Source organism: Pararge aegeria, chromosome 7 (genome assembly GCF_905163445.1).
Source record: "Pararge aegeria chromosome 7, ilParAegt1.1, whole genome shotgun sequence".
Lineage (NCBI taxonomy): Eukaryota > Metazoa > Arthropoda > Insecta > Lepidoptera > Nymphalidae > Pararge > Pararge aegeria.
Window position 1 is genome coordinate 7071121 of NC_053186.1, and position 9898 is coordinate 7081018.

Here is a 9898-nt window from a genome sequence, read left to right on the forward strand (position 1 = left end):
AATATACATAAGTGAATAAAGTTGCCTTTCCCTTTCAAATGTAGCCATGCCCTGCATTTTTCACATTATATTATTAGTTTGTAGGATTGCTTATTGGCACGGAAAGATTTAAACCAATCTAAATTGAGAGGTCCAAAGGTAGTGGTGCCCTATTTAAAATGTTCTGCGGTACATGTAGGGTAGCACTATTTTTATACTAATCAATTAGAAGATTTATGTACAAATGAATTGGCACCAAATGGTAATGTCAGTAAAAATTTACACTACGTTCTTGAGTAGTTCTAATCAAATTTAACAAACTTTTGCAGCCAGTGATAAATCTTTGTAAGATTAAAACACAATATTCTTGGCCAGCGAGAAATCTTTGTAAGATTAAAACACAATATTTATTACTTGATCAAAACACAACTGTATCACATAGTATCTAAAAGTTAAATCAAGTTTTATTTTGTGATGAGTAAAATTTTCATATTTATGTGGTCCGAGATTATAAATTGATCGTGTAGCTCTCTTTTTTTAATATTAACACAGTTACACAATAACAAGATTTCGTAAGATATTTAGGAGATTGAAAGTACGCAAAATAAACAAGCCTAACCGTTTCAACGACTATAAACTGTCTGTGAATTTACCTGCTAGTGTCTCTATATGGGCACTTAAGATAGCAATCCGTTCGGGTCAGTAAGTAGACGTTAGGCGTTATCTAAAGTTACAACACTGATTCGGCAGATCGGAAAGTTTTGGGGTCGTTTTTTTTATTTACCTCAAATCTTACCACACCTTGTGGCAAGAATCATAGACAAGTTAGGTTATATGAGTTGCCTAGTGAAATAAGATTGTTGAAAGGTAAAAGATGCCTAGGAATCTTATTTGATTAGGCGCTACTGACTTAGGCATTGCCTAGTCCGTCGTTAGTGAAAACGGGCATTACTGAAAATAAAATGTAATTACGTATCCAGAATCAAATTCGGAATACGTGATATCGCTCCGCGCCAGCAACGCGCTCGGGCTGGGCCCGGCCGTATACGCTACGGTTCGGACCAAGCCCAGCGAACCGGATGACGGCGAACCGGACGAGCCAGATGAGCCGGACGCGGATGAGGTGGACGAGCGCGACGACGAGGATGACACGCCGCCGCTCATACCGCCCGTGGGACTTAAGGTAGCGCACTCTAACGGGAAATAAATCTTGGATTCTACACCCAAGAGTGACGGAATAAAAAGTTGACATTTCATTTTTCTGACCGGAGGTAGAATATGTTAATCTGACGGCCTGTCCCTTCCAAATAGCATGAAGTAATTATAAAATGCACCGGGCAGAGTTTAGTGATTTCGCGGAACAAACATTTGGTTGATTTCACTGCACTGTGTATTTTGCAAAGTAACGCCTTCTTCTATCCAATATTTTCAAACATAAAAGAGATATTAAAAAAAAACAAAAAGTGACATACCAGAATTCAAATTCTTTTTTTATTTAGTGGCCTGTGTAATATCCTTAAGTAATACAAACTGACAGTTGAACACACTGCAATTTTTCGTGTGTATACAGGTCATAATGCTCAGCGGCTCAACAGCTGTGGTGTACTGGACAGACCCCACTTTGGCCAAAGGCCAGACCGCCACCGACGGACGGCGCTACGAGGTGCGCTCTACTGGCGCAGGCCGTACTCGCGTGTATAACGCCTCCGACCTCAACTGTATGATTGACGACCTGCGGCCCTTCACGAAGTACGAGTTTGCCGTCAAGCTCATCAAAGGTGACTAAATATCAATTAAGTTCTCTGCTCTTCGCGCTAGGGTGCCATGCCTCTCTCGATTATCCAATACCCAATTACCTCCACATCGTAAGAGAAAAGTACCTCAGTATTCTACTTCTACGACCTCAGTATTAACTGCGCGCACTGCACTTTTGGGCCTTTAATTTTGAACTCATATGTGCTCCTTAACTCCCACAGTTCAAAATAAACAGTACTACTACGACCCATTAGTCGTCAATCTCAATTGCAAGATCACAAATTCACCAACATTTTTAATTTTAGCATTTCACTCGTAAGTCAATTTATTAATTAAAGTAAATATATACATTTTTAAAAATTCAATACAGATTCATCATTATTTACTAAATTTTGAGCTACGAAATATAAATGGAATATATAAGGTCAAATAAAAATTTAAAATGAAATATATAATAAAAATTAGAGTGAACTTAATGTCTTACTTAATTGTAAAAAAAAAATATAGGTTATGTGTAGTATACATTTATTAAATAGATTTATCCTGTAGTATATTATTTTATGTCATCACTTAGATATTCTCCAACATTAAAGTAACATTTATTTATCAGCATACAGTATATGCGGGTTTAAAAATAATGAAACTATTAATATTTTTATAACTATCAGGCAACTTGTTAAGTATAGCTATTGCCATACAATGGTAACTCTTCGAGAACATGATTAATCTCGAGGTAGCACGATAAGATTGTTTTTCCTCCTAGCTCTGTTCTCGCCTAAAACCTCGTATCTTTTAAATAAGCTAAGGTTGTTCCTCGTCATAAATGTATTTCATTGTTAAGATTCTAATTCCGTGGATATGGAGCTTCAACTTTTGTTCGTGTGCAGGCGGGCGCGAGTCTGCGTGGTCCATGCTCGCGAGCAACACGTCATTGGAGGCGGCGCCGGGCGGACCGCCACGTGACCTCCGCGTGTCGCCCGCCGCACCACCCGCACGCGCCGCTGACCTGTCCTGGAGCCCGCCGCAGAGACCCAACGGCGTCATCACCGGTGAGGACCCGAAAAACGCTCGGTTAAGCGTCTAATTCAGCCTCAGCTTCGGGCATGAAATATAAGACAATCCATACTTGTGGTAATTCCAGTAACAACGATCGCATATAGAATTGAATCTGTGTGGTTAACCCGTTTGTAGAAAACCTGAAAATTACATGATCGTAACATCCATAATTGTGAACGCTAAACCCAAACGCTATGGAAAGCGGGTGTCCCAAGACAGAATAACGACCCAGGGTAGGACGGCAACAAAATAGGACCGGAAAAAGGACCTATTTTACAGAATACACCTGGAAAGCTGGAAACACAATTATATATTAAATCTCCCGGCAGGCTACGTGATCATGTACGCCGCGCAGCGCACGGGCTCGGCGGCTGGTGCGGCGGAGGAGTGGACGGCGTTGACCGTGGTGGGCGACCGTACGCGCACGCGCCTCGACCGCCTGCGCGCGCGTACCACTTACAGCTTCAAGATACAAGCGCGCAACGGCAAGGGTCTGGGCCCCTTCAGCGCTACTGTTGCCTACACAACCGGAGTGGGTGAGTGGTCTGCAACGGCCGCGTTCATGCGCCCACTGCTGGGCACAGCACTCATCGCTCGGATGATGTAGGGATTCAGAGCCTAGCCTTTACACTCTTTTTTTACGCTGTCACTAGATAGTAATATCTTCGATATATGACAGTGTAAATTTTGTAGCTGATACTCAAAAGTTCTTGACAGATTAACCCCGTAACTAAGACGTAAACGGTATTTTGTTTCGCTTTCTCACCACAAGGCCATCTTACCCTTATTACATAGTATTTACTGATGATGAACATTATCATCTGATTATCATAAGAGAAAATAATATAGACCCAATGCGATTCAGATCCAGTTTGGATTTATAATCATATGGTGGTAGTCCATTACTAACCAGTTCCCACTTGTGGGTGCAGAAGGCGGGGAGGGCGGCGGTTTGGCGAGCGCGACCTCGGCATGGCTGTGGGCCAGCGCAGGTGGTGCGTGCGCGGTACTAGCGCTAGCAGCGGCGCTGGCGCTGTCGCTTTGCTGCAGGAGGAACTCGCCGCCCATGTCGCCGGACACCAGGTATGTGAACTTCAGGCTCGACGGGCTTTTTATAATAAGCAGTGGCGTGCACTTCATACATGCACAAAAGCACTGCCTACCTCAAAATTGATATATAACTCGTATAGGAGTAGAATTTTTGCCGTTTTATGTAATTTTCCTGCTGTATATGATAAGAAACCCAGTGCACGCCACTGATAATAAGCCTTGTAGAAAATGAAACAACTGAGGGAATACTGCGGCTATTGGTACTTAGATCCCTTTTATTGTGGATAACCATAGCAAGGTCGTAGACAACTTCTAGTGTTAATAGTAGAATTTCGGCTAAAAAAATTTTCGACATTTGCTGGCTTTTCTTGTAAGAAACCTCAGGAAGTGTTCATACGATGACTATGTACTGGTTGTTGCTTGGGGAATGCATCCAAATGTTAAACGATGCTCAAAATCGACAAACACGCGTTTGATACTCATCCTAATATGCTCTTGTATTTTTTTTACTAAGAAGAGGTAGCAATACAGCGAGTTTATCAACATAATTGTATGAGGAACATGCTGTTCTTAATACATGTAATTATGTAATGTCATTCTCTGCCAACCAAACCAAATTGTATATATATTGATGGGTCATTAAGCGAATTACAAAAATCGAATACAAAAGGATGTGTTCTCTGGAATGGATTAACAGGACAGAGTAACGATAGTCATACAAAGGTCCGATGATTCCTTCTAGACAAAGCAATCGTGTGTAAAAATCAATCTAGTAAAGGGCGGCGTAAGGGTTCCAATACATTTCCGCGACGACATCGACGACATAAATGCCGACATCGCGTAGACAGACGCGATGTCGGCATTTACCACGAGATCAAAGGCGTCAAAATACTTCATCTCATGTTTATTCAGAGTTTATAGTGTCATCGTTATTGCAGCACGTACCAGAAAGCGTCCGCGTCGGCCGCCATCAAGCCGCCCGATCTGTGGATCCACCACGACCAGATGGAGCTTAAGCACATGGACAAGAGCCTTCATAGCTCCGCCAGTAAGAGTACGACGCTACACACTTTACCTCTGCTAAGCACGCTTTATCTCTAACTTGCATGATGCTCCTTTTCATCGAGAAATGCTTTCCACTTTATAAAATACTAGCTGTCCCGGCGAACTTCGTACCGCGGATCTTTTTTTTTTATGAATGTTATATTTTAATACCTATTATCCTATTCCGGTCTAAGAGGAATCCAAAAAATCAAATATCATAATAATTGGTCCAGCCTTTCTTGAGTTATAAATGGTGTAACTAACACAACTTTCTTTTATATATATAGATCAAACTCCAAAAATGGTTTCTTTTAAAAAAAAAACTTCAAGTTTTACAATTTAAAGGGTTTAAAATTTAAATAACAAGATTTTTTTTCTTTTTCAAATATTTAGTAGCCCAGTAGAACTCTAGGTTGGTTCTAGCAAACGCATAGGGCTCACAGTCTAAGCACTGGTGAACTAGTGGGCCGAGTCAGATGTTATGCAAAAGTAGGACCAAGGTACAAAGACGTTCGTGTTAAATGATGAAGATGGTCCTAGCGAAAGACCGGCATTTCCTCAAACGCGTTAAACGGCCGATACCAACACTTTATAACAATCGTCAACTAAGTGTTTGTGTTAATAAATAGGATTCAGTATTTTGTAAAGTGATAAAGAGTTGATGATTGAGGTTTCATTTTCCTTCGATATCTAGTAATGATATGTAAAGAATATAATGATATTGATGGATAATGTTATTCCAGTATCGGCGGGCAGCGTGGAAGGGAGCGGCCTAGTGTCGTCGACGCTGACTCTGGCGCGCGCTCCGCCCCCAGCGCCCATGTCACACGCGCCGCAGGCAGACTACGAGCCCGCCCGCCACGCACCACCCTCCTTAGCCAGCCTCGACCGCCGATACGTGCCTACATACGTAGGTGAGTGGCCTTCACAGGTGCTTACCCACCTTTTAATTTGGATACTTCTTTATTTTGCTTCGAGACAGAACTCTGGAAAAGACCTACGAAATTAATGGGAATTCAGTCAAGACTCGCAAAGGAAGGAAACAGAAAATTATGACATAAAAAAAGCATTAATTTGCTTGAAGTTCTAGCATTTTTGTGCGTTGAACACTGTAAGATATGAAAGGATAGCGAACTTGTGTTCATAGCCTGCAGCTTCACTTCGCTAAGTTGACGTTTTCTGCACGGTTAAGTAGTTTTTATTTTGCTCTCCCCTCCCCCCCGCGCGGCGCTTATTCACCCACCGCTTTGCCCCTAGAGTCACGCTCCCCCTCGGTGGCCGGCAGCGGCAGCGACGACACGTGCGTGCTGCGTGCGTCGCCCGCATGCCGCCGCTGCGACTGTCGCTGTGACACACTACTGCCGTGCTTAGGTTTACTTTTTTGTTTTGTTTATTTTCTTTGAGTTGTTTTTCGTACATTTCCCGCTTTGTTATTTTGTTTTTTTATATTATTTTCAATGCTGGGCACTAGTTTCACCGAATAAAGTATTAGATCTACCATATTATTACTAAATATAAGTATTATTAAATTATGTAAGTTTTTGCATGGTATATGATATTATTCAATGACGTTATATCAGTTTAGGCGGATAACAGGAGCATTGTTTAAGAACCACTTTTTTATATACTTAAAATTGCAACATATTCAATAGAAAACCAGAGGCACCTTTTATTTTAAAATTATGTTCGACAAAAAATAATAACGTATTTTAGTGTTAAATTAATTTAAGGTAAGGTTTAATTATCTACTACTAATAAAAAATACTACGCAAAATCATTATGACATGGCGTGCGGGACTCCTTCCATACTTTACTATGGTACCTCACTTGACACCATCTTTGTTCACAGCTATGACAGGCGTCGGCGTGGGCGTGGGGCTGGGCGTGGGCTGCACGGGCACGTGCGAGCGGCGGAGACACATGCCCGACCAGGTGAGGACCAATACATCGCTCTCATATGCTACATTCAAACCACATAATGTGACAGCGACAGTTGTACTCTAACAAGTAGTTCTTTTTTTCAATTTTATTTTTTAGGTATTAATAACGCTTAGATGAAACATCAAATATTAAATTCTAAAATGTATTAAAAAGTCTTTTTTGATAGTAGATAATAGCTGCAATGGTTCCATATTATAGACTCGTCGTTGAAAAACTGTAGGACCTTTCTACAATTAGCAATTGTAGAAAGGTCCTACAGTTTTGGCACTTAGGCAGCGACTGCCACAGAAATGCAGGTTTGAAACTAGCTGCTTCTAATGTTTTTGTGCCCGTGCGCTAGACGTTTCATTCATTTATAAAGTACTTGAACGTGTTCCGCAGAGCACGCCGCTGTTGGCAGGGGTAGCGCCGCTGGGATCTCCGCAGTCTTCGCTGGCATCCCTGCACCCGCCGCCCGCGCCCTGTGAGTACCCTCTAACATTTTGTAGTCATCCTCTTCCTAACCAACATGTAGAGCATTACAGACATTGTGAATTGCCGGCTCTGGAGAATCATCGTCATTGACGCCAATCACCATTTAAATTAATACACTTTTATTGTACACCAAAGAAAAAAGTAGTTACAACAAAAGCAGTTAAAAGTAGTTTAAGATTTAAACACATTAGAGCAAGAGGGTACAATTTGGTGGCCTTATATCTGAGGTAGGAGGTGCAATAAATAAAGTATTAAAATTACACAAATATATTTAGATATATAGACTTAAATAAGAAATAAAAAAAAATACAATCACATAATCTCAATACAAAGATATATAAATCATAAAGCACGTAAAAAAAAATCTCAACGCTCCCAAAATCCCTGGATCCGGAACCGAAGTATTTTCCGGGAACGAAAACCTAAGTTTCCAGCGAGCCGTAGTTCGGTGTTACCGTAAATTTCTTCGGCAGGCGGGTCGGGGCTTTGTCCGCTGGGCGCGGCTTGCTCGGCGCCGGGTGCTCCGCCCACCAGCGTCGGCTCAGCGTCCGATGTTTACGCCAGCGCATCAAGCGCGCGCGAACGCGGCCACTACGTCGCCTACGAGCCGCTGGGCCACTACACTCAGTGAGTTTTGGACATAACTAATGTACACGGTGATTACCATTGGACCTTATGTTGCGTCGAAAATTGAGCCAAATCTTCAATTCGTCCATAAAATCTTACCCCAAATCTTAGGGACGCGCTTTTAAAGCGTCTTACCACATTCCAGCAAATAAAGATATTCAATGATATTCTATAATAACATACTGAGGGCACAAACATTGACCTCAGGCTTCATTCAAAGTAGCTTAACACGGTTTTGCATGGTCTGTATTTGGTCAAAATACCCAATCCACATAGCCCAAAGGATAAGTATACTGAATAATGAAGTGGCAGTTTTCGTGTAATGCTTGTCCCAAGTCAGATGCGCGCTGGAGCCAAGGTATTCTGTATTAGAGACTTCGATGCATAATACGCTTGCTGGTGGTCATACCACACCAGCAATCGTGGTATGATATGACCTTAACTGCTGGATAGTTGAACCGAGTGTTGGCGTGCTCTCGGTTAGAGTCAAGATTTGTATTTCCATCGACACCTCTATTTTATTACTTTTCAAAGCTATGTAGTTATTTTAAATGAACTTTTAGTCATAGTAATCTAATCATTTATCATCCTCTTAGCCGAGAGTCTTTAAGCGCCGATGGGGAGCGCGTGTGCGGTCCAGGAGGGCTGCCGGGCGGCGTCTCGGCGGGGGGCTCTCTGTCTCGGCGAGGAGGGTGCGGCGGGGGTCTCCACAGCTTCGCGCTGCCTGACACTGCGTCCGACCACTCCACACCCTCACATTCCAAGGGTGAGTTGGCAAGATAGAAGTGAATAAGGATTACAGATACTTAGCTGTGAGTTAACTTGGCTGTTATAATATAACATGCGCCTAGTATATCGACGGAATGGAAGTTCGAACTGTGTTGTGAGATAGTTAAAGAATATCACGTAAAATGAACTTTGCAAAGCGCGAGTTTAAGCATTTCGTAGGCGGTTTCGGTATTGACAGTTAAAGAATAATCCATTAGGCATATTGCTCACCAGTCTGTCTGTCTGTCCGCAGCGGGGAGCGTGCGCGAGACATCGCCCTATAAGAAGAGTGCCAGCTCGTCGCCCGGCCACCTGCCCAATCGTCTGCAGCTGGGTGAGGAAACATATAAGCGAGGGCCACGCCGCATCCAATCTGTGTCCTTAGCGGCATTCAAGTTTACTGCATACCAATCACAAGATTGTTTCTCGATCGCCCCCTTCTTATGATTGGTCGTTCATTGAACGTAACCTTGAACGTCTCTTAAGACTAAGGTGTAACGCCGCGGTTTGGCGTTGCTGCTTTTTGCTGTTAATATAAAGTGACTGAGTCTTCTGCATAAATAGTCGGTAGAACAACTACTTCTGTTTTATCATCATAATCAAATCAACCCAATTCACAATGACCACAATGCTGACCATGTGCGGATTTATTTATTGGATTCTCTATTTATTATTGGCACAAGCAGGTTTACAGTTTATTGGTAGAATTCACAGAATCTTTGACAACATTATGCAGACCTCTCAGCCACGAAGGTTTCCTCAAGATGATTTCCTTCAAGAAATTTTAAAAAGACCAGACTTATTTTAACAGCCTCACGACTAAGCTACTCTTTTAACTTTCAAGTCTTGAGTTATTATACTTAAAACCTAAAATTATTGAGCCAAGAAAAACCCTCTTTACCTTTACCTAATTACCTCACAATTCTTGCTTCGAGGCGAGATTCGAACCCAGGTCCTCATAATCATTAATTATAGCCTAGACCAACGAGGCAGTGTTTAGAAGATTAATCTAGCAGTAGCGCGTGTTTTGCACTAATCTTAACCCACTTGATGCAGGCAGCGTGGTGTCGCACTGCTCGGAGGAACTAGAGCCGTTGACGCCGTCGCGTTCCACCGAGCGTCTGCACCGCGAGATGCAGAACCTGGAGGGGTTGATGAAGGATCTGTCCGCCATCACACAGAACCAGTTTCATTGCTAGCACGC

General features: G+C 42.4%; 1 protein-coding gene across 1 annotated transcript in view; it reads left to right on the plus strand.

Annotated features, from left to right (window-relative positions):
• The window catches only part of LOC120625259 (neogenin-like), a 120819-nt gene extending 110921 nt beyond the window's left edge, over positions 1 to 9898 (plus strand). The window contains exons 18-31 of the mRNA XM_039892266.1: positions 960 to 1162; positions 1550 to 1757; positions 2622 to 2783; positions 3120 to 3326; positions 3723 to 3873; positions 4779 to 4894; positions 5628 to 5798; positions 6142 to 6231; positions 6734 to 6816; positions 7207 to 7288; positions 7773 to 7926; positions 8523 to 8692; positions 8948 to 9028; positions 9751 to 9898. Of these exons, the coding sequence (XP_039748200.1) occupies positions 960 to 1162; positions 1550 to 1757; positions 2622 to 2783; positions 3120 to 3326; positions 3723 to 3873; positions 4779 to 4894; positions 5628 to 5798; positions 6142 to 6231; positions 6734 to 6816; positions 7207 to 7288; positions 7773 to 7926; positions 8523 to 8692; positions 8948 to 9028; positions 9751 to 9893 (2021 nt within the window). The 3' untranslated portion in view covers positions 9894 to 9898. The remainder of the gene's footprint in view (positions 1 to 959; positions 1163 to 1549; positions 1758 to 2621; positions 2784 to 3119; positions 3327 to 3722; positions 3874 to 4778; positions 4895 to 5627; positions 5799 to 6141; positions 6232 to 6733; positions 6817 to 7206; positions 7289 to 7772; positions 7927 to 8522; positions 8693 to 8947; positions 9029 to 9750) is intronic.